This window comes from Chelonia mydas, chromosome 1, assembly GCF_015237465.2.
Source record: "Chelonia mydas isolate rCheMyd1 chromosome 1, rCheMyd1.pri.v2, whole genome shotgun sequence".
NCBI lineage: Eukaryota > Metazoa > Chordata > Testudines > Cheloniidae > Chelonia > Chelonia mydas.
In genome coordinates, this window is record NC_057849.1 from 259754301 (window position 1) to 259779787 (window position 25487).

Sequence of the window (25487 nt, forward strand, 5' to 3'; positions counted from 1 at the left end):
AAATATTTTCTGAATAACTATTGTTCATAGAATGCTTTGGGATGATGACTATATAAAATATGGTATTAAAAAGATAATAAAAAGAACACAAAACAGTCATGGATTGGTGCCACTATCACCAATCCTGGTTTACCATGGATACTACTTGTTATGGCAGGAGGTGAATGGGTGACTTTGCCTTAGCTCTGTTCCATTTTGAACAATGAAATGGAAGTAAAATAGGAAAGTTGGGATTTTATAGACCTAATCCATCCCATGTGAGTCACACAGGAAGAGGAAAAAAAGCTCATTTTGAAAAGCTCTATACTTTGTGTAACTTAAAGTGACTCAAAAGGAAGGTAATATGAAGTCCAGAAAAGAGTTTTCCCTCCCAGTGATCTGATGTTTTTCCTTTACCAAATGCCAGATTTGGTCTTAAAACTACTGAAGATGAAGAGGGGGTGCTTACTTCCCATTATTTTGGCATAGTGTGCAATCCTTGTGTTCTAGGCGGTAGAGCTACCAGCTATAGGTGTGCCAGCAGCAGCCACCTGAGTGGGCTACAGGGTCCATTCATATTGAGAATTAAGTTTGTCTAATGAGAACTGGATACTTACGAAGAGTTATGCTCAGCCACAGAAATGATACACCATTTATTAAGTGAAAGTGTTAAAAATGTGACAATTCACTGCGTTTCCCACCTTCAGTTCTTCTTTTACTCTCTCCAAGGAATCTGATCCTTATCTCATTTTCCACCATGAGGCTAAAGAAAGGTGAGCTATTGAGAAAGATCACTCAGAGTACTGGCATTAACTGCCAGGAGTATAGGGAACAATTAAAAAAAACAAACAAAAAAGCAACCTCTAGTGCCCTCATCTGCAATGTCAATTCCAGTTTATAAGCCACTGGTGACCAATAGTTTTACCCATCTTTTTTCCTAGCTGAAATGCAGTGTACAGCTGTTGATTTTGGGCAGGTTTTATTGTGGAAGAAAGGTAGATAATGGTTGCTACAGAATGGATGCTTCTTCGTTTTTTCTGAAAACGCACAATAATTAAAAGTCTAGACTTACATAGCTCCTGAATGGAAGGACTCATACACTAGCTCTGCTCATTGTATGTTTTTTAATTTTCTAAGTCAGTAACCTAACCAGAAACAACAGAGATCTAACCACTGACCCCTGTAAGACTTTGCTGAATGTGTGACATCGTTCTCATAAACTACCCTGTTCTCAACAGTTTTTTAAACATTTTCCGTCTCCATGTCTGGTCCTGGGATCTCTGTAGAGAGTGAGAGATGTAGAAAGACCAGAATCAGAGCAGAGAAAGTGCTCTGCTTTTTCTGTTTGTCCATTGATCTTTGAAAATTCCCAGTAAGTTAACAGGCTTGTGAAGGTGCTATCAATCACTTCTCTGGCCCCCTTCCAAAAACAAACAAAAAACACAAACCCCAAAACACTAAAGCAGGATTTTCCTCACTTTAAGAAACACAAACCATCATTCCTTTCTAGTTTTGTGAAACAGTTAGATATGTTGATGCAGGGCACTGTATGAGACTTTAAACAGACAGACAATCTGGTGGTACTAGCTCTTTACTCCTGGGAGACCACCAAGAACTGGCAATAGAAGGAAGTGCTAGATTTTGACTTCTAGGCCAACTATGTTAGCAAGGGCTCTCATACAAAGGCAGCAAAACTATAATCCCCATCCTAAATCTAGGGAAGCAAATGCAAAGTCCAAGGTCAGCAGAATGACCTTAAGCAGGCAATAGAATGGCTGGTGTATTATAATATATATAAGTACAGTACATTTTGGAACATTGCACTGAGAGTTCTTATTATTCCTCTTTATTAAATGCCATTAGCATGTGCTGCCCTGAACAAAAAACATATAAAATATTGTCTCTGCCTCAAGGAGCTTACATTCTAATTTAGACAAAAATATGCTACATGAAGATAATACAGTAAAAGCTGTTTTATCTGGCATGTTGGGGGAATGGGGGTTGCCGGTAAGTGAAAAATGCTGGTTAACTGAGAGGGAGGGAGTTTGGGCGTGGGAGAGGGCAGAGGATGGGGTGCGGGGTGCCAGATCCAGGGGGCGCTCACCTCAGGCAGCTCCCTGCAAGCAGCGACCTGTCCCAGCTGCTCCTAGGAGGAGGCTAGGCAAGCGGCTCCGCCCTGCCCCAAGAGCTACCTCCACAGCTCCCATGGGCTGGGATCCACGGCCAGTGGGAGCTGCGCGGGCAGCGCCTATGGGCGGAGGCATCACGCAGAGCCGCCTGCCGTGCCTCTGCGTTGGAGCAGTTGGGACAGGTTGCCACTTGCAGGGAGCTGCCTGAGGTGAGCGCCCCCTGGATCTGGCACCCCGCACCTCCTTCCGCGCCTCAACCTGCTGCCCTGAGCCCTCTCCCACACCGAAACTCCCTCCCAGAGCCCGCTCTCCACACTCCCTCCGGCGCCCCAACCCCCTGCCAGCCCCGTGACAACCAGACTATAAACTGGAATTTCAATAAAGATCAGAAATGCCAGTTTATAGAGCTTTCCGGTTGGGGAAATGCCGGATAATACAGCTTTTACTGTATTGTGTATTTGGTAAATCACTGGGCCCATCTCCAGCCCAAATGCTGCTATTAATGTGACTGTTTATGATAGAAGCACCATTTTACATTGATAGAGATGCTGTTTTATTACAAACCTACTTCTCTAACTGGAACCATGTAGGTGTCTATAACGTTCAAAATTGTGTGCACATGTGTGTCAGAGCATATCCTCAGTTTCGTATGACAGCAGATGCATTGTGTGGAAACATTATGCTGTTACCAGCATAACTACAGCAACACAATGCCTGACACTAGACATGCTGAGAGTCAGCAATTGCATAAGCACTATTATAAGACATTATATACCAGCAGTTCTCAACCAGGGGTCCAAGGCCCCCTGGGGGGCCACAAGCAGGTTTCAGGGGGTCCGCCAAGCATTAGACTTACTGGGGCCCAGGGCAGAAAGTCAAAGCCCCACCGGCCCAGCCCTGGCAACCGGGCCTCAAGGTGAAGCCTGAGCAGCTTAGCTTTGTGGGGGCCCCTGTGGCTTGGGGTCCTGTGCAGTTGCCCTATTCGCTACCCCCTAAAAAGCCTGGCTTTACCATGCAGAAAAACAGTTGTGGCACATGTGGGCCGTGGAGTTTTTATAGCATGTTTAGGTGGGCTGCAGAAAGAAAAAGGTTGAGAACCCCTGGTATATACTGTAGTATCAGTAGAAGAACATATACATAATGGAGAAAGAAAAATTCAAACGTACCACATTCACTGGCTGATCCCCCCACCAGCTGGAAGAACTGTTGAGCAATTTTCAGATGATCCCTCTTGGAGAGAAACAAATGACATGAGATCCAGAGCATGGAGTGGTGCCATGGGACCGAATGAACGCATGCTCCAAGGGGGGTGAGTAGGGTGAAGTAAAGCAAAGTGAATACACATATTGTGGGGTGAGGGGAAAGATGGGGACAGAGGTACAATAAACAAGGAAGGAAGGAATCTTATTGCATGGACCTATATACACAGAATCATTGCAAAAAGAAGCAAGGCTTTTGTAAGCAGGATAGAGAGGCTCAGTTCAGTTTGGATGAGTCTCAGGCTAGTAACAGAAACTCACAATTCACTCACTCTGGACTGTGAATTATGGAGAGAGAATAAATGAAGGAACTCAGAAAGCATGGGATCTGAGTGTGAAACTACCACCTCTTTCCCATTAGCTGCATTCCAGATACCACATTTCTTTCTCCCCTAGTACTGATGTAAATGCTGGAGCAGCAGAGGGGTTTTACTCACTGAGCTCATTTCCTGTCCAAGGGCTGCATTCACCACTCCCTTGAGTATGTACTCCTGCAACAAACAAGAGGATCAGAGAAGACAAGTTAAAGAATTCAGAAGACATAAAAAACAGCTGCAGGCAACTTAGAAATTATTTTGATCCTGCCCATGCCAACTCTATTCAAACATCATTTTATTAGTAGTCTGCACTCCAGCAGTGTGCAATAAATAATAACCAAAAAAAAAAAAAAAAAATCAATCCTGCATATGAGCCAGTTGTTTATGTGAACTGAGCTAGAGTTCTGAATCAAGGTCCTGTGTAAAGACAGCAACATTATAAAAACACCATCAAAATTGCCAGGAATTGTCCTGCTGTTGTCAGTCACAGCAGAGGGGCCCGAGTAGACTGAACTCCCCTTTCAGGCCTCTAAGTGGTCACTCCAGGGAGGAGGATATGTGTGTCTGCCTCAGGGTATGGCAGTTTGCATTGACTCTGCCAGTATTACATCTACCCTATGAGTAAAGAGAACTTGAGTCTCCAGGGTTGTCAAACAGACTGATATCTTTCAACCAGCATGAAAAAGTAAATCCAGTGCTGGTAAAAAGGTATTAGATTGACAGTGCTGGAGAACGAAGTCCTCTGCCCATAAGTCAGGTACAGCAAGGGCAGAAGCATTGCAAGTTTTCCCACATATGTATATTTAGTTCCTCCACCCTGCCCTGGAGAGAGGCACCTCTGAAGCCTCTGCAGTTCTTGAACCCCTCTGCTGAGATGGCAAAGAGGGGGAATATTAATGCCAATTGTGATTATGGTTTTTGGTGCAACTTGTTCATTAGCACAACAATGGAATGTTACCAGTAGTAAATAAGAGGAGCTGGACTGAGAAACTCACTGCATTTTACACAGGTCACTGGACGATTCAGCCAGAAGGCAGCCAGATAGGTTCATGCAGAATAGGCCAGGGGTTCTCAACCTTTTTCTTTCTGAGCACCAGCCAACATCTGTAAAAACCTGCATATCCCACCTCCGCAACAACTGATTTTCTGCATATCCAGTAGATTAAAAGCCAGGGCTGGCATTAGGGGTACCAAGCAGGGCAACTGCCTGTGGCCCCACACCACAGAGGGCCTCGCAAAGCTAAGGCTTTGGCTTCAGCGCCATGCAGCTTGGGCTTCGGCTTTCTGATCTGAGTCCCAGTGAGTCTAACATCGGCCCTGCTCTCTGGTTTATTTTGGCAGACCATCTGAAACCTGCTTGTGGCCCCCCAGGAGGCCCCGGACCTCTGGTTGAGAACCGCTGGGATTGGCTATTAGCCAAGATAGCCAGGGACACAACCCCATGCTCTGAGTGTTTTGAACCTCTTACTGCAAGAAGCTGGGACTGGACAACAGGGGATGGATCACTCAGTTGCCCGGTTCTGTTCATTCCCTCTGAAGCATCTGGCACCAGCCACTCTTGGAAGACAGGTTTCAGAGTAGCGGCCGTGTTAGTCTGTATTCGCAAAAAGAAAAGGCGTACTTGTGGCACCTTAGAGACTAACAAATTTATTTGAGCACAAGCTTTCGTGAGCTACAGCTCACTTCATCAGATGCATTCAGTGGAAAATACAGAATGCCACACTGCATTTTCCACTGAATGCATCCAATGAAGTGAGCTGTAGCTCACAAAAGCTTATGCTCAAATAAATTTGTTAGTCTCTAAGGTGCCACAAGTACTCCTTTTCTTCTTGGATGACAGTACACTGGGCTAGATGAACCATTGGTATGATCCAATCTGGCCCTTCTTATGCATTTAACATACTGTCTATTATCAGTCTTGTGGCGAGTACCAGCATGTATGTGAAGAAAAGTATTTCTAAATCAGACACACACATAGAAGTCCTTCATGTGGAGATGGATCTATCATTCTTAACCCAAGGAGCTCCAGTCACCTTTTCAAAAAAGCCTACCAGAGAAATGTTTCCTCTTTTTCCTGAAATATGAATTTCCTGACAAACACTGAGGAGCAGGACTTGATAACATTCAATCTAGAATCAGTGACAGATTTACAATTGTAGAAGGTCTCTGCAGGGCTAAATAAAGGAATTTATACCATTGCTATAGAAAGATTTCCATTTTGCCAGTGGGAACCAGCATTTGATTTGAGCTGTGGAAGATCCTAAAATGTCAGATGTTAAATATTACATTATTTTTGAAAAAGCTCTTTTAGGTAATATTAAATCTTTCTAACATTTATTCAATATAATTTCTCCCTTTTAAAAAGCCGGCACAGTGGTACTCGTGATAACTATGGGAGCCTGGCTTTGCGGGTAGAGAGAGATCATAAAACAGTACCAATAAACATTGTAAAACTTTTTTTCTGTAACATATATGGCATATGCACAATTCACAATGGCTGTTGTGTGGTATAAAATATTTATTGGTACACATCTAAGATGATCTGCATAATTTGCCTGTAGTTTTGCCATTCTCAACTCATGTTCATGTAACATTTACAGCACATGGCCATTACCAATAAGTAGATACAGAACATGAACACAAACAGGTAACACATGAAGGAGTGGAGTGGACAAAAGGTTTTATCAGCATGAGTTTGGGATGACTTGCATAATTTGAGTGGCAAAGCCATCAGTAGCTGCTCCAATGCTGCCAAAACTAGGACTCGTAATTCACTGCTGGTGCCACTCCACCATCAGCAACAGTTGAAGTTCTAGGGTACACAGATCTCAGGCGTTTTGGTCACTGTATCATATAATCTTTCAGAGTACGCCTTCCTCAGTGTCTCTTTTAGACATTTTCTCTTGTTCAGATCCACTGTATTTATACAGTGCATGTGTGTATATATATATATATATGTGGGCTTTGAGAAAGAAAATGCAGGGAGGAGCAAGAGAATGAAGCTGGCCCAGCAGCTGCAAAAAGCAGTTCAAATACATAGTGTTGAACTGGGATGAGGGGATAAAATGAGGCCTAGCTGGGACCACCTCTTCCCCCTAGCACCTCCCAGACCCAGACCTATGCAAAGTACAACCCCATCCCCTCACAAGGACTCATAAAGTCTTCCCTCTCCTTCCCAGCCATGTGACCTTTGAGAAAAAAACTGCAGGGAAGAGTCAGCATGAGACATAAGTCAGCCCAGGAGCTGCAGAGAGCAGTTCAAGCAGGAGCCAAGGACACAGCAGTTTTCACTCTGAACATTCCTTGCCCTGTGCTGATTGGCTGTTCCTCCAACACCTCCCACAGTCACTCTTCCCATCTAGCTAATATGCTTAAGATAACCCAACTGAAAGGATTTAAATAACAAAATTGCAAAACTAACATTACATTTACCACTGCTGCATTGTTCACTCTGTTTGTGCATTCTATCCTTTTCCCCTACCCTGTGTCTGTCTTGTCTATTTAGACTGTAAGCTCTTCAGGTTAGGGATTTTCTCTTATTCTACATTTGTACAGTGCATTTACATTTGCACAATGGGGCCCTGTTTTCCACTGGCCCCTACACACTACCATAATAAACATGATAAATAAAATAATACATGTATGTATATATTTCACACATACAAAGCTTCAGCACTGGTGAAAGGCAGTGGAAGGATGAATGCAGGGTGTTAAAGGGGATGAATCCTCAGGGTACTGGCTTGGACATGGCAGATTCTACCCCAACTTACAAACTCTCTCTTTAAGTAACCATGCCATAAATCTCAAATTACCTGTGGAGTTGTAGGTTCCAGGTCCTTAATCAGGTTATAAGCCTCCTGCACATCATCTGAAATACCAGAAGTTACATGCATGACAAACCACAGTGAACCGTATTCAGACAGACCACTCATCCTCTACAAGATTCCTTTACTCAGCCATAGATAGATAAAGCATTTGAAGGGGAGGAGTAAGGGGACTATAAATCTGTGTAAATTTATACCTTGCTAGTGGTGGCTTTCTTGAGCCTGTATAACAAACATGGTTTGAGAAATAGCTTCTTTATTACTACATTTTCCCTAGTACAGAGATCACTTGGCCCCTTGTTCATAGTCCAGTGGATGACTTCTCAATAGTACAAGGTCATCCCTTGTATCCCTCATACTCCTGTCTCCCCTGACACATTTATTTCTCCCTCAGGGCAAGACTGGGTTAGATGCTTCTGAATACAGACTTTACAGTTTCATTATTAATACCTCAACATTTGGCAAATTAGTGTATCTGATCCTAATTCTCCCATGTAAAAAGCACTGTTAGTGCAGAAGTTAATTAAAGAATTTAACTCACACAAAAAAGTTCTAAAAAAAGTACATTCTAAAAAAAAGGATCCAGTCTTAGAACATCTTAACTCCATCCCCTTCACTTGTATATATTAGCCCAGGGTTCTTCTCTGTCACGAAATTACCCAGCAAAGTTAATTCAGACTAATAACCAGGAAATCCATCGCAAATTACCAGATGTTGATAATTATTGAGCTAATAAATTTGTTTTGTTTTTTTAAACTAAGGTACTATAGAACAACATATTTGTTCATGTATTTTGACAAGTACAGTTTAACTTAAATTATACTTCATTGTATAATATTTATACATCATTTTACATCTTCAAAACACTATAAAATAAATCAAACCTCACATGCTCATGAGGTACTTAGGTACATATGAGGCCAATAATTTTTTTAAATACTTTGCTCTTAAATACCAAGTATTATTGGTTCACTAGTACATGCATTTTAGTACAATTTGTAAAAGTAATGAAGTCTTAATATGAGATCTTACTGCAGATCTCTGGTATTAAATCTTTGATGAGAAATCAGGTGAAATTGCCATTTTTGTGAGTATTAAAGGGCTTGTGGATTAGCAAAATGATATTAATGAGGTTCTTCTGTACAGTATGTACCATAAATGAGCTATATCCATTTATGGCAATAGGAAAAGAGAGCACATCTATGTACTAAAATTTGTCACAGCTCAAGTAATGAAGCTGAGTACCAATTGGATGTGCAGATATAGAGACAGTCTAGGATGCAGATGAGTAGCAAGCAGAAAACTCATTTGAGACAAGGCCTCTGACAAAGGGATTCAAATTCAATAACCTTATTGGCATGGCATAAATATGTTGCTAAAAATCGGCACATCAAGCTTCAGAATTAATATAATTAAGCTACAGAAGGCCCACAGAGCTTTCTCTTTTAATACTTTTATAGCCACTCAAACGCCTTGATGCACTTATTGGTATGTAAAGTTTAGGGTGTGGTTTATTTCTGCTTCTTAGGTAAGAAGTCCAAAGTTTTTCGGATTATTTTGAGTTTTGTGGGGATATCACAGTTTTATTTCTTTCATCTAAAAAGAACCAACTTGACCAAGCCTATGGCACTTGTAGCGCTTCAGTGAAGACACTTACTACAGCAACAGGATGGGTTCTCCATCCCTGTAGTTAATTCACCTCCCCAAGAGGTTGTAGCTAGGTTGATGGAAGAATTCTTCCATCAACTAGCACTGCCTACACTAGAGTTAGGTTGGCTTAACTACATTGCTGTGGGGGGGGGTTTGATTTTTTACACCCTTGAGAGACAGCTATGCGGATATAACTTTTCATTGTAGACCAGCCCGAACTCTAGACAGATAGATGACAAAGTGGCAAAGGTTACAAGCTGAAGCAGTCAACGTTACTGCAACCTCCTTTGAAATACAATAAAACAGAATGCGTGGGACTAAACCATAAAGACAAAGGAGATAACATCTACTGCTTTTAAGAACACTGCTCTAAATAACTAGTCATGCAGAGGTGATGAAATACCATGAATAAGGAAGTCAATGAGTGGACAAGTGATCAACATATCCCATTACACAGGTTCTTGCAGTTAACACCAAATCATCAGTCAATCCACTTCTGAATGGAGAAATACAGTGGTGATGAGCATGAGGGGAGAGGGAGGCATTGTAAGCAATAAAAAATACAAAAGGAACCCAAAGCAAAGACAGAAATGACTTGGAAACACAAGAAAGTCTTGCTGCCCAGGAAATCTACCTACATTTTTCAACAGTTGGCAAATGTGTGTGGAATGGATTGTCTTGTTTGCAGACTGCAGCCTTGTTTCTGGTCCCTTTTTTTTTACAGCCTCTCTGTGCCACATTTACAGAAATAATTTTCATTGCCTGGGTGGCAATCCTGTGTACATTTTTAGCATTTTAGCAAGCTTAAGGGGAAGTGTTTCACTACTGTAAAAAAAAGTCTCTGATCTTCTGCTGAAGTGGATTTGTTCAACCTTTTGCAAATGGTCTTCCTTCAGAAGTCATGAAAGTATGTATGACATTAGCTTATTTACCACAGGACCACAGATGAAACAGTGCAAAGAATGCTGTGGCCCATTTGAAGAAGGTAGTTGTGAGATGATGAACAGATGTCACAGAAAAGAAAAAGTTTCTAATCCCTGCATCTAAGAGAGAGCCAGAGGGAGATTTCATTACCTTGCCGGAGATAGTAAATCACCAGGTTCAATCTGGCTTCAGGAATAACATCAACCAGGGGTGGCAGAACCTGCAGAGCCCCTTCCCCTCCTCGGAATACAACCTGCAGAAAAGAAAGCACCCATCTTGTTAGTCCTATAGAGTGTTCCAGTCTGTGGTCTCACAATCATCCTTGAAATTTCCACAGTAGTGACATGTTATAGTCAACGGATTCGGCATCTACTGGACCCCTAGTTTATTAATAATTATAAACATCTCACATTTTATAGTGTCTTTATCCTGAGAAATCTCTAAGCACTTTACAAAAATACTTAACCCATCAGTAAATGGTAACTATTCTTGGAGCAGAACACATCAGCTATACAACAGTTCAAAGCAACAACACATAACAGTGTCGAACAAGTTAGGTAGACTATGAACTGAACTGAAACTGCAAGGGGAATATAGATGGAAAATTACAATTTGCTTTAATTATAATTATACCAAAATATCAGGGCTAATAATCCTAGACATGTGAAAAGTGTCACATGATCTTTAAATGACCAAAAATAGTCAAGTCTTCAGTTTCACATAACAATTCCCTCCTCCAACAACATCATATGGGACATTGGTTCAGGTGTGACTTGGGAAGGAAGCTTACCACCTGCTGAATCATTGGTAAAAGGATCAAAACATAATTCCACCACTGACATCAGAAAACAGCTTTAACTCTTGAATGCATAATATGTTAGAAAAAAATTATGGACAAGCTTGTTGCGACTTGGTTTGTGGTTCAGTCAATGTGCCATTTGGATAGGGTTGCCAATTTTAGTTGGACATATTCCTGGAGGTTTCATCACATGATATAATATTTAATTAACGATGAATCTTTAATTCCTGGAGACTCCAGGACAATACTGGAGGGATCTACAACCTATCCTGAAGGATGATCCCTCACTCTCACAGATCTTGGGAGACAGGCCAGTCCTCGCTTACAGACAGCCTCCCAACCTGAGGCAAATACTCACCAGCAACCACACACCACATAACAAAAACACTAACCCAGGAACCTATCCTTGCAACAAAGCCCGTTGCCAACTCTGTCCACATCCACATATCTATTCAAGGGACACCATTATAGGACCTAATCACATCAACCATACTATCAGAGGCTCATTCACCTGCACATCTACCAATGTGATATATGCTATCATGTGCCAGCAATGCCCCTCTGCCATGTACATTGGCCAAACTGGACAGTCTCTACACAAAAGACTAAATGGACACAAATCAGACGTCAAGAATTATAACATTCAAAAACCAGTTGGAGAACACTTCAACCTCCCTGGACATTCAATTACAGACCTAAAAGTCGCAATTATTCAACAAAAAATACTTCAAAAACAGACTCCAACAAGAAACTGCAGAACTGGAATTAATTTGCAAACTGGACAGCATTAAATTAGGTTTGAATAAAGACTGGGAGTGGACGAGTCATTACACTAACTAAAAACTATTTCCCCATGCTAATTTTCCCCCTACTGTTACTCACACCTTCTTATCAACTGTTTGAAATGGGCCATCCTGATTATCACTACAAAAGTTTTTTTTTTCTCCTGCTGATAATAGCCCACCTTAATTGATGAGTCTCGTTACAGTTGGTGTGGCAACCCCCATTTTTTCATGTTCTCTGTATATATATCTTCCTACTGTCTTTTCCACTGCATGCATCTGATGAATTGGGCTTTAGCCCACAAAAGCTTATGCTCAAATAAATTTGTTAGTCTCTAAGGTGCCACAAAAGTACTCCTCATTCTTTTTACTGGAGGGTTGGTAATCCTACATTTGGATAAATTTGTAAATCACAATGCAGCTACTGAACAAAAAGAAGAGGGCCCTGAGTCTAGCAAGGGGTTTGCTTTGGTGGCTCCTACGATGGGAGAGGACAAAAGGACAGGCCCTGAGAGATTTCCAGCTCCAACCAGACTTTCAGGGTAATCTTGAGTTTTATGGAATTTGGCCCATGATTTGGAGCCATAATCTGGTGGGATTTGGCATGAGATTTGGAGCCATGATAAGAGTCATATGCTCAGAGCCACACTTCCTGTTTGCTGGTTTCCAGCAGTCAAAATAGGAACAGAACACGCAGAACACATGGATCATAAACAGCAGTCTGGCAATGACCAATACCTGCTTGATTATGCAAGGCATGTGGCTGGGCGTCTGCAGGGCTGGAACCAAGAGCCAGTGAGGCAGCAGGATAGGCTAACAGACCCATTTAGCCACTTAGTACAGGGCTATCCTATCCCAGACCAGGAGGCAACCAAAAACATCAGGAAGGAGAGAGAAAAGAGCAAGAGGCCAGGAAGGGAACTACGTCCTAAGTGGCGAAAAATAGGGCACCTCATGGAGATGATGCAGTCCTTTTCAGATCAGATTGGAGCCCTGGAAAATAATAGTCATTTACAGAGTGAATTCACAAAAAGTTGGGGCCCACTAGAAGAGCAGGGGATATGCCCCAGTGGTATGGCACCCTCAGTGTGTGACCATATTGTCTCAGACAGGCAGTTCTGGTGGGAGCAATGGGTAGGGCTCCAGGTGGTTTAATGGTTAGGCCTGCAGGGGACCACATGGGGGACATGAATGGGAAGTTATATAACACACCATAGTGTGGCACAGGGGGGCCCCAAATGCCCAGGCCCACCCCCAGCTACTGGCCCTCCAGCTGCCAGCTCCTCAGACAGTAGCCTTACAGATTCCGGGATCACAGCCACTGGTCACACAGCTCATGGCACTACAGCCTCAGGCCCCCACTCCCCACCCCACAGCCTTTACAGCAGCTGTCCAACAGGTCTATTAATGTGTGTTTGAATGTGGCTTGTAGGCAGCTGCTTCTCATCAGCTGGGGACCCATTTTCTCCAGTTAACACGTGAGAAAATATGGTGGGTGGCGTATATGGACATATATTCCCTGCTGTTCAGGGAACCTATATTAGGTGGAGAGAAGAGAAAGAGAGATAGGATAAAGCAGGGGTCGGCAACCTATGGCATGCGTGCCAAAGATGGCATGCAAGCTGATTTTTAATGGCATGCTGCTGCCTGCCGGTTCCCAGCCGCTGGCCCCGCTCAGCCCGCTGTCAAACCCAGGCCGGCAGTGGTCTGAGCGGGGCCGGCGGCCGGGACCCCAGCAGGCAACAGAGTGCCATTAAAAATCCTGCCTGCCCCGGCTCGCTCTTCTCCACCCACCCGACCCCCTTGTGGGGGCAGGGTGAAGAAGCTTGGTCCTGCTGGCTTCTGCTGCAGGGCAAGCAAGCTCCCTCCTCCCCTGCCTCTTCCCCCAGCATGCTGGGTTCCTGCCCCTCCTCCTCTCCCTCCCTGCCACTGATCAGCTGATGGCACTTGCGCGGGAGGGGGAGAAGCAGAGCCGCAGCGTGCTTGCTGCTCCGGGAAAGAGGTGGGGATGGGGCCTTGGGGAAGGGGGGTGGAATCAGGGCATATCCCCTCCAGCCCCCTGCCGTGAGCCGCTCTGGGCAGAGGGCTGGGAGCACCCCCAACCCCCTGCACCTCCCTCACACATACCCCAGCCTCCTGCCCTGACCCCTACATCCCCCCACGACCCCAGCCCTGACTCCTGCACCTCCCTCACATGCCCCCAGCCCCCTGCCCTGACTCCTGCACCCCCCACACATATCCAGCCCCCCCACACCCTATGCCCTGACTCTTGTACCCCCCACATTCCCATCCCCACCCTGAGCACCAAACGGGAGCTCCTGCACGCCCCCCCCATTCCTAGCTGCACCCTCGTACCAAATGGGAGCTGCCCAGGTAAGCACTCCACACCTAAACCTCCTGCCCCAACCCTAAGCCCCCTCCCTCATTCTAGCTCCTGGCCAGACCCTACACCCCAACCTCCAACCTGCTCCTTCACCCCCAGCCATGTGCTCAGTGCGCTCCCACCCTCAGCTCAGTGCAGAGAGAGGAAGAGAATGAGCTAGAACCAGGGAGAAGGTAGGTACATAACCACTCTATGTGGGCAGGGGCAGGATCCCAGATTGGCAGCGGGCTGAACGGGGCCAGCAGCTGGGACCCTGGCTGCCACTCAGCCCGCTGCCAGTCTGGGGTTCTGACTGCTGGCCCCTTGCCAGCCGGGGTCCTGGCCGCAGGTCCTGCTCAGCCTGCTGCTGGCCTAGGTGAACAGAACCCCAGGCTGGCAGCGCGCTGAGCCGGCCCGCAGCATAAGATCAGCATTTTAATTGAATTTTAAATGAAGCTTCTTAAACATTTTGAAAACCTTGTTTATTTTACATATGACAATAGTTTAGTTATATAATATATAGACTTATAGAGAGAGAGACCTTCTAAAAAACGTTAAAATGTATTACTGGCATGCGAAACCTTAAATTAAAATGAATAAATGAAGACTCGGCACACCACTTCTAAAAGGTTGCCGACCCCTGGGATAAAGCATCCAAGATACATGGGAATTGGGACAACTGGCTTGTGACCTACATTACCTATACAGGGGTGACAGGACAGCTATACGCAGCAATATATGGGCCCATGCTGATGTATTTGGACATTATACATAGGGCATATAACATATTTTCAAGCACCTCATTGGTCTTGTATGATGAGCACTTTAGAATGAGGGTAATCCTGAACCCCTCCCTGTGCTGAGACAAAACTGATCAGGAACTATGGTTGGAGTGCACGGTTCAGGGGCACTTGTGAACAGAACCCCACACCAATTGTGGCTACGTACTGGAAAAGCTGGTGTGTGAAGGGAGCAATGGATCTGGTCTCAAGACACTACGTGCCTGACCAGCCGAGGTTTTCATGCTGAAACTACAATGAGACAGGGAAGCGTTGTCATGCATACTGTAGGTTTTGGCACGAACATGGGCATTGTGGAGGTGAGCACATATCTTCAGGCTACCCACATTTTAAGCACACCAGGCTAAAGGATGCTGGCGATCTACAATCCTACATGCAGCTGCCTGAGGGGAAGCCAACACAGGGTGTGGGCTGTAAGTGCCACAGGTTTTAACCATGTCTGCTTCCTTCCCCATGCTGATCACACTAAATGATCACACAGCACACACACAGCTGAGAATATGGATTGAGGGCATGGCATTGTGCACTGGGCTTATAAGAGAGCATGTAATTTGGGCAAGAAGCTCGCAGCTGGGCCTCAGGAGGGACATGACTTTGTCTTGGCACGGCAGCCGGGGCATGACCTGGGACTAACTTGTGTCCCTCTTGCATGGGCTGGAGCACCGAAAGGACACACTGGACATCATCATTATCCATTTAGGAGAAAACTACCTTAGAACGTGCCCTGGCCTCAAACTGATTTTGAAGTCCAAATGGGATATTGGACTGCTGGCAAATATGTTTCTTGACATGGGGACAGTATCACCACAGATATTGGACTGTAGCATACCCACAAAAGGTGGATAGGGCCTGAAGGAAGGCCAACCAGAAAATTGCAACATGGCTGGGGTCCAGGGGTGCTTCAGTTATCAGACATGGCCACATAGCCCAGAGTGCAGCTGAGCTTTACTGAGGATTGAATGTACCACTCTGATACAATTTGTTTCTGGATGATCTTGGTATTGGGTTGGCCGAACTTCTAGGTAGTGGGCTTGAGGCAGCCAAGCTAAGGTGGGCACCTCCTTGTGGCAGGTGCTGGGTACAGGAACTTGCTGATTTAGGCTCCAGATACAAAAAGGTAACATAGTGGGTATCCTGAGGGCATCATGTCTAACCCCTAGGGGAAAATGAGAACCAGGGGTCAGGACTTTATCCTGGGGAACCACCCCACCAATGCACAGTGGTGCTGGCTATGGGGTCGAGGCCCCCTCTTGCCTCAACCCCGGAAAGGAGGAGGGATGCTAGCAGGCAATTGGAGACATGCAGAGACCCTCCTAGTATGATGACTGGCATCCCCTGCAGAGGGAGCCGCTAAGAATTGGCAAAGGGTCAATGGGGTGAAGAGACCATGCTGGGCTGTCCTCCAATGCGACCTTTGGATGTAATTTGACTAATAAAGTTTGGTATGGGTTTTAACCAGGCCACGATGTCCTTGCCTTCTTCCATCCAGTGAGCACACCAAACTGAGCAACACGCCAACATCAAATAAAAGCAAACTACTACAACCAGTCATTCAAAAGAGTAGGAATAAAATCACTGGAATAGAATGTTGCCAGATGATCAGTATATCTCCTACTTCAAACACAAATATTTTGACTTTGCCTCAGTATCTGCCCACCATTAGTTCCTAGTCATTAACTTTGCAAATAGAGACTATTATCTTGAGACATTTTAATTCCACTGACATTGTACCATGGTTAGACAACATTGTTCGGGATCCTCACCCATTCTGATTTTTGCACTAAAGTCCTGATTTTGACAGGGCTGTTCGGGTAGTGTTGGGGATTTGACCAGTCCAAAAATAATTGGTCAGACTACATTAAAAATGGTCAAATATTTTAAAGCAATGATTTATTAGAATGATAACAAAACAAGTAAGACTTTATGGTCTCCAACAGGCTTAGCCTTAGATAGTTACTTTAACTCAAAAAAAGTGAAACACAATTAAATGAAGTTCTAAAGAATGGCACCATGATGCAATCAAAAAGATAGGCTGCCCTCTATATCAGGGTATTCTTGCTGGAATATTTGACCATGATCAAATAATAGGCAGTCAATTGACTGGCTTGCCAAGCCTAATCCCAAGTATCTTGCAAGGACAGGCTCACAGAACATTTAAAGCATCCTAACATACCCCTAAGGATAAAGCAACATTTTTTCATGACATGGTAAAACAAGCCATGACAATACAAAAATACCAGAATGGTGTAATGCAACAACTTTGTCCCAGAAGACAAAGTATAAAGAGGGGGTAAGAATGCAGGTTCTTGTCTTGAACATGGCACAGAGACAAGGAAAGCATCAGAAAATGAAACTGATTAAGTAAAAGTGGGAAGCGTATTGATCAGATTGCCTCCATTGCTTACATGGTGACTCTTATGGATTCACATCACCTCCTAACACCCCACCTCCTACTGCTTAATTCCCAATTTTCAAGGGTGGTACATCAAGAAAAGCTCTGTAGACCACAGTTTGAGATCCACAGCTCAGATGAATCCATTACTCACCAGATTGTGCTTAATGAGCTCCTTAGCAAACTCAAAAGATGATGAGGCATTGTCCATCAGGCTCTTGAGTTCTGCCTGAAATTAAATATTATACCTATAAAAAGTTTAGCAAAAATACCCCCACAAGTGCAGATCCACACCACATCTGAAACTGATAGGAAGGCAACTCCAGCTGTGATGAGCTGGGTTGGTGGAGGAAAACAAACACCCCCCCCTTTCACTGTGATGACTGTTGCAAATGGATAATTCATACAAATGTAAAGCAAAACTTGCATTGGGAAAATGGAAAGGCCAGCATGGAAACAGAAAACTTAAGTGCCCAACAATGTGAGGACTATGGATAGGTGATATCCTTTGGGGGAGGATACTGACATTATAAACGGTCATTTGTCAATAATTGTGATTAAGCATAAGGCAGATAACACAACAGGGAAAAGAAACTTGCATGGGACTTCAAATGAGACTGACAAGCCAGAAGGGCTTTACAATAGATACCTCAGCAGCCTTGCCATTGTAAAGTCGGAAGTGGTTACAAGCCTTGAGGTTAAGAGCTATGGTGCTGTCAGGAACTTGCTGAAGATAAACAGCCAGCACCTCTTGTGACACATCATAGTAATCCAGTTTGTAGTAACATAAAGCCACATATACGTTGAGAGCCAGGTATTCCCTGAAGGGCAAAAGAGGAAGAGTTCACAGAAGCATTCATTTCCTACCAGAAAATTGTGCTGAAAAGGAATATTAAAATCTGTTATGACTTTCCCTCACCTCCCCATGTACCATTTAGAAATACAACAAATATTGAGTTCCTGAGAACAGCCTTATATGTGACTTTCTGGATTCAGCAGACAAGCACAAAACTATTCGGGGTTGCGTCTGCAGGGATGCCAACTGCATTTGTCCCACAGGAGGAAGTAATTGTATTGTGACATTTGCATATATGAAGACATTACTCTGTCACGCACGGAAACCATAATTCAACATGTATTGAGTCAATGTCACAACACATTATCCCAGCATCATGAGGGTGAAACAAGAGCTAGTTTCTTCCAAGCACTAGTGCATACAAGAATGACCTGTGAAATTTGGGGCTTGTTATTTTAGGAAATGATGATAACCCCATGTGAAGGAATGTAAGAGAATGCAATCATTTTATTTGGACTGATGAACTAAGGTTCATCCACATAATGTATACAAGGCAATTTGACTGTTTTCCTTTGCCAAGTATATTGCATGCATACAAAACTCCAAAAAGATTTCTTTAATGTCAGTAGTTACTTTTATGTCATGTATAAGTAACCTGTGAAATTCACTACTGCACAATATCAAGCCAAAAAGGACTAGACATTTACAGGAATAAGAAAAACATTTGCAGTAACAACAATTTGTAGGATAACTGTTACAAAGGCTACTGTATGCAGTGTTGTGGTAGCCATGTCAGTTCTAGTATATCAGAGAGACAAGGTGGGTAAGGTAATATCTTTTATTGGACTGACCTCTGTTCGTCTGACCTGAAGAAGTCTGTGCAAGCTCAAAAGCTTGTGTCTCACACCAACAAAAGTTGGTCCAATAAAAGATATTACCTCACCCACCTTGTCTCACAAAGGTTATTGATTTTTCAGGGCATAAGCTGATCATAGCCTAGGGACTGTCAGGCTGAAATTTCCTCCCAAAGCACAGAATTACACAATGATATGCATTATGGAGGTGTTTCAGCTTTCTTTGAAGCATTCAGCATTATACACTATCAGAGGCAAAAGACCATTGACCTGTTCCAGAATAGCAGTTTATACATTGCCAAGCCTTCCTTTGACTCTGGACCCTGCTTCCCAGGCCAGCATCTAGAGAATATTACATAGGCAGCACACTAAAAACTGTCTGTGAAGATGTGGTCGGGGGAAAACACATGCCTTGTGCTTCTCAACAGCAACATCTCCAAAGGTTTGGTTCCTTATCCACTTCCTGGCTGAGGTTGGTGGCTATAATGTGGAATCCTGGGACAGGGGTTATAACGGGAAAATGGGAATGGAAAGAATACTCAGAGCTCAAAAGGACACATAGGATCCTTGAATAAAAACAACAAGACTGAGGATTTCTTATGACGACTGAGGTGGAAGAGAGTTCAGTAACTAAAAATTAGGGTCACACAGGCAATCAGCCAAACAAAACAAAAGAGACAGGTACATGCTTTGTATTGTGGGTAAGACACACTCAGAACATTTTCTGCTCTGCCTGTAATTCTGTAGCATTTCATAAGAAACAGGAGAGGGGATCCCAGGATGGGTCACAGAACGAAGTACGTTAAAAAAGGGGGATTAGGGTGGACACATTCTCCTTGTGCCTTATTGGTGTAACAGTTCTGATTCCAGTGACAAAATGGAGATGGCTGCATTGTCCCCTTCTCACAGAGGGAAAGACACAAAAGTATTGATACCACCACAAATAAGTTTCCGGAAGCCAAGCAACTACATGGAATGGAAACACAAATTCATTAGAGATACTGCAGTGAGGCTGAGAATGGAGGGGAGGAGAAAGAGAGACACAAACCGGTTATCAAGCAGTATGCGTTTGTAGATATCAATAGCCTCTTGGTAGTGGGACCGCATATAGTGGATAGATGCCAGACTAAGCTGATCTTCTGTGATGTCCTGCAAATTCTGATGGAAGCTCATCAATTTCTTTTCATCACTGAACTAAAGAGAAAGAGACAGATAACCTCCAAAAGAGTTCAGCAAGGAAAACAAGAGCAATTAGTCATATTAATCAGGAAGGGCATACAACAATATTAAGTGAGACTGAACTGCAGCAGAGAAGATTCAGGTTAGACATTAGGAGTTGCTTTCTAAGTTTAAGACTTCTTTTGCCAATGGCGAAATCTGTTGAGGGAAGACGTAGAAAGCAATCATTGGAAATAACTGAGCTTGAGGCTAAACACACAACTATCAAGTCCGATTCAGGCATAATTAAATCTGATATGCCATGATGTAGGGGGTAACAGCAGAGAGATGGATTAGATACTCCATACTCAAAATAAATTTGTAATATAAAAATTTACTACTATAATTTGAGCTAAGAGAAAGATTTGTTGGGTTTGGATCCAAAGCTTAATTCTCAGAAACTAAGTTCCCATCCCTCTTCACCAAAAACAAAACAAAAAACCCCACAACTCTCACTGAGCAAAAGCCTATTGCAAAGGCTCCATAACACTATTTTGTGGCACTAACTAGTTCTCCTTCTCCAGACCTCACATATCCAATTTCTGTGATTCCATACAATGTAATGTAATAGTTTCCATTTAAAAGAATCGTTGCATTTTACATAACAAATGCGCAAAAGTAAAATGGAGAGAGCATGGTTTACAAACAATTTTGCAATTGCATAAACATTATAAACTAGCCAAGAATGCCCATTAAATCGGACCACTCAAGTCACTTACAATTCTGATGCTTCCCCTTCTTATGTACGTTGCTGCTACCAGTGGTAACTGTGAACCCATTCTATTGCTGTTATTGCTGTTTTTTACATTAGGGATTTTTTTATTTGTTTTTTAAAAAATTGATAAGTCTCCCACATTTAAAATATCTAGCTGCTCATCTTTGCTTCATATCTCTTTCCTTCGTGCTTGTGCTGGTCATACAATAACACTCCAGCACAGCCAACAGTGCTCAAAAACAGTAATTTTATATCTTCATAGTATCTTTCATTCCAAAACCTCCTAAAGTACAGTGGAACCTCAGAGTTATGAACACCAGAGTTACGAACTAACTGGTCAACCACACACCTTATTTGGAACCGGAAGTATGCAACCAGGCAGCAGCAGAGACAAGAAAACACAAGACAAGAAAGTACAGTACAGTGTTAAATGTAAACTACTAAAAAAATAAAGGGAAAGTTTAAAAAGGTAAGGAAACGGTTTCCTGTGCTTGTTTCATTTACATTAAGAGGATTAAAAGCAGCATTTTACTTCTGCATAATAAAGCTTCAAAGCTGTATTAAGTCAATGTTCAGTCATAACCTTTTGAAAGAATAACCATAATGTTTTGGTCAGAGTTACAAACATTTCAGATTTCAGAGTAGCAGCCGTGTTAGTCTGTATTCGCAAAAAGAAAAGGAGTACTTGTGGCACCTTAGAGACTAACCAATTTATTTGAGCATAAGCTTTTGTGAGCTACAGCTCACTTCATCGGATGCATTCAGTGGAAAATACAGTGGGGAGATTTATATACATAGAGAACATGAAACAATGGGTGTTACCATACACACTGTAACCAGAGTGATCACTTAAGGTGAGCTATTACCAGCAGGAGAGCGGGGGCAGGGAGCTAAGGGGGGGACCTTTTGTAGTGATAATCAAGGTGGGCCATTTCCAGCAGTTGACAAGAACGTCTGAGGAACAGTGCGGGGGGGGATGGTGGGATGGAAATTGTTGAAATCATGGTGGAATTCCTGAAGGGCTTCTTTTCCATGGGTCCAGATGATGAAGATGTCATCAATGTAGCGCAAGTAGAGTAGGGGCATTAGGGGACGAGAGCTGAGGAAGCGTTGTTCTAAGTCAGCCATAAAAATGTTGGCATACTGTGGGGCCATGCGGGTACCCATAGCAGTGCCGCTGATTTGAAGGTATACATTGTCCCCAAATGTGAAACAGTTATGGGTGAGGACAAAGTCACAAAGTTCAGCCACCAGGTTTGCCGTGACATTATCGGGGATAGTGTTCCTGATGGCTTGTAGTCCATCTTCGTGTGGAATGTTGGTGTAGAGGGCTTCTACATCCATAGTGGCCAGGATGGTGTTTTCAGGAAGATCACTGATGGATTGTAGTTTCCTCAGGAAGTCAGTGGTGTCCCGAAGATAGCTGGGAGTGCTGGTAACGTAGGGACTGAGAAGGGAGTCTACATAGCCAGACAATCCTGCTGTCAGGGTGCCAATGCCTGAGATGATGGGGTGTCCAGGATTTCCAGGTTTATGGATCTTGGGTAGCAGATAGAATACCCCAGGTCGGGGTTCCAGGGGTGTTTTTGCAACGAAGCCCATTGCCAGCTGTGGCCACATATCTATTCAGGGGACACCATCATAGGGCCTAATCCCATCAGCCACACTATCAGAGGCTCGTTCACCTGCACATCTACCAATGTGATATATGCCATCACGTGCCAGCAATGCCCCTCTGCCATGTACATTGGGCAAACTGGACAGTCTCTACGTAAAAGAATAGGACTCAAATCAGACGTCAAGAATATAACATTCAAAAACCAGTCGGAGAACACTTCAATCTCTCTGGTCACTCAATTCCAGACCTAAAAGTGGCAATACTTCAACAAAAAAACTTCAAAAACAGACTCCAACGAGAGACTGCTGAATTGGAATTAATTTGCAAACTGGATACAATTAACTTAGGCTTGAATAGAGACTGGGAGTGGATGGGTCATTACACAAAGTAAAACTATTTCCCTATGTTTATTCTCCCCCACCCACCCTGTTCCTCAGACGTTCTTGTCAACTGCTGGAACTGGCCCACCTTGATTATCTCTACAAAAGGTCCCCCCCACCCCGGTCTCCTGCTGGTAATAGCTCACCTTAAGTGATCACTCTGGTTACAGTGTGTATGGTAACACCCATTGTTTCATGTTCTCTATGTATATAAATCTCCCCACTGTATTTTCCACTGAATGCAACCGATGAAGTGAGCTGTAGCTCACGAAAGCTTATGCTCAAATAAATTTGTTAGTCTCTAAGATGCCACAAGTAAACATTTCAGAGTTAGGAACAACCTCCATTCCCAAGGTGTTTGTAACTCTGAGGATCTACTGTACTTTGCAGACTATATTCATAGCGATTGTTCAACCACCATTGGAGTGTAAACACCTCTGGGTGTTAATCAATTTGCGCCAATGCCACTACACAACAGATATTAGGCAAGGAAATGAAAGTTATGTTTTCAAATAAACCTGCAGAGAGACTTAGGTAGACAGAATGCAACTATCCAAATTAGAATTCAGCTGGGACAACAGGGTTAACAGGAGTTTTTGCAGAAAGTGCCAATATCTGGGTTTTATCTCTCACCCAAAACACAGCTTCTCTAGAAGTAGTGCCCTTTTGCTGCATGTTGGAGCATGGCACAAAAATGAGTCAGAGGGAATAATGCACTATCTACTGATGCCCAAACATCTAATGAGGACCCAATCCAGCAAAGCACTTAAGCAAATTCTTAACTTTAACCATATTCATATCCTTAAAGTTAAGCATATGCTTACCTGCTTTGCTAGATTTGGGGCTTGAATAACAAATACCACTCCTTGCAGCACTTGGGATTTCTGTGACCTTGCTTAGGTTATAAGGTCTCACAAAATTCACAGCAGCTTTATAATACATACATAATAAAGACTTTTGTTGGGAAGTGGAGGGCTTAGAATAGTAGCATTTTATCTGTACTTTTGTCAAGTTTAAAAGGCCACTGTGAAAGACAATCCAATTTTATCAACACATTTACTCTGAAAAAAGCACATCTTGCTGTGGTTGTCTTTTTAACCTTTGATGTTTCTAAATTGACATAGCCATTTATTCACAAGTGGTTCATGCCATGGAGATAAAAGTTCCCTTGTTAGTAATAAACTGATCTATTTATAGAAAAAAAGCAATCCAATTTGCAGGCTAGAAGTGAAGGAGCTCTCATGAGTGGGCTAGGATAAGACTGGACCAACTCCTCTAAAATCTGTTTAATTATTCTTGAACATACCAAGATGAAACAAAGCGAAGGTTGTGCCTCAATCATTGTTGAAATGAAACGAAATCTCCCTGCTATAAACAAGATTGTGTTTTGGGGGAACTGAATAGCTCAGGAGATTCTTATATTTTTTAACAGTCTTTTTACTTAAAATTAGGTCTGTCAAGCGATTAAAAAAATTAATCGCAATTAATCACAATTAATCACGCTGTTAAAAAATAGAATACCATTTATTTAAATATTTTTGGATGTTTTCTACATTTTCAAATATATTGATTTCAGTTACAACATAGAATACGAAGTGTACAGTGCTCACTTTACATTTATTTTGGATTGCAAATATTTGCATTGTAAAAACAAAAGAAATAGTATTTTTCAATTCACCTTATACAAGTACTGTAGTGCAATCTCTTTAGCATGAAAGTTGAACTTACAAATGTAGAATTATGTAGAAAAAAATAACTGCATTCAAAAATAAAACAATTGTAAAACTTTAGAGCCCTCAAATCCACTCAGTCCTACTTCAGCCAATCACTCAGACAAACAAGTTTGCAGGAGATAATGCTGCCCACTTCTTTACATCACCTGAAAGTGAGAACAGGCATTCACATGCTACTGTTGTAGCTGGCGTCACAAAATATTTTCATGCCAGATCAGCTAAAGATTCATATTTCCCTTCATGCTTCAACCACCATTCCAGAGGACATGCGTTCATGTTGATGACAGGTTCTGCTTGATAACGGTCCAAAGCAGAGCAGACCGACGGACACGTTCATTTTCATCATCTGAGTCAGATGCCACCAGCAGAAGGTTGATTTTCTTTTTGGTGGTTTGGGTTCTGTAGTTTCTGCATCAAAGTGTTGCTCTTTTAAGACTTCTGAACACATGCTCCACACCTCGTCCCTCTGAGATTTTGGATAGCACTTCAGATTCTTAAACCTTGGGTCAAGTGCTGCAGCTATTTTTAGAAATCTCACATTGGTACCTTCTTTGCTTTTTGTCAAATGTGCTGTGAAAGTGTTCTTAAAATGAACAACTTGTGCTGGGTCATCATCTGAGACTGCTATAACATGAAATATATGGGTTAAACAGAACAGGAGACATATAATTCTCCCCCAAGGAGTTCAGTCGCAAATTTAATTAACGCATTATTTTTTTTAACAAGTATCATCAGCATGGAAACGTCTTCTGGAATGGTGGTCGAAGCATGAAGAGGCAGACAAATGTTTAGCATATCTGGCACATAAATACCTTGCAACGCAGCTACAAAAGTGCTATGCGAATGCCTGTTCTCACTTTCAGGTGACATTATAAATAAGAAGCAGGCAGCAATATCTCCCATAAATGTAAACAAACGTGTTTGTCCTAGTGATTGGCTGCACAAGAAGTAGGACT

At 42.9% G+C, this 25487-nt stretch overlaps 1 protein-coding gene across 3 annotated transcripts in view; it reads right to left on the minus strand.

Moving 5' to 3' along the window:
• TTC26 (tetratricopeptide repeat domain 26) overlaps window positions 1-25487 on the minus strand; it is an 82137-nt gene that overhangs the window by 28893 nt on the left and 27757 nt on the right. For all 3 annotated transcript variants that reach the window (XM_007064063.4, XM_037883272.2, XM_027826481.3), the window contains 7 exons: window positions 19916-20061; window positions 17867-18038; window positions 17372-17446; window positions 10233-10335; window positions 7497-7552; window positions 3805-3858; window positions 3275-3338 (listed from right to left, as the gene is read on the minus strand). In XM_007064063.4, the coding sequence (XP_007064125.1) occupies window positions 3275-3338; window positions 3805-3858; window positions 7497-7552; window positions 10233-10335; window positions 17372-17446; window positions 17867-18038; window positions 19916-20061 (670 nt within the window). The remainder of the gene's footprint in view (window positions 1-3274; window positions 3339-3804; window positions 3859-7496; window positions 7553-10232; window positions 10336-17371; window positions 17447-17866; window positions 18039-19915; window positions 20062-25487) is intronic.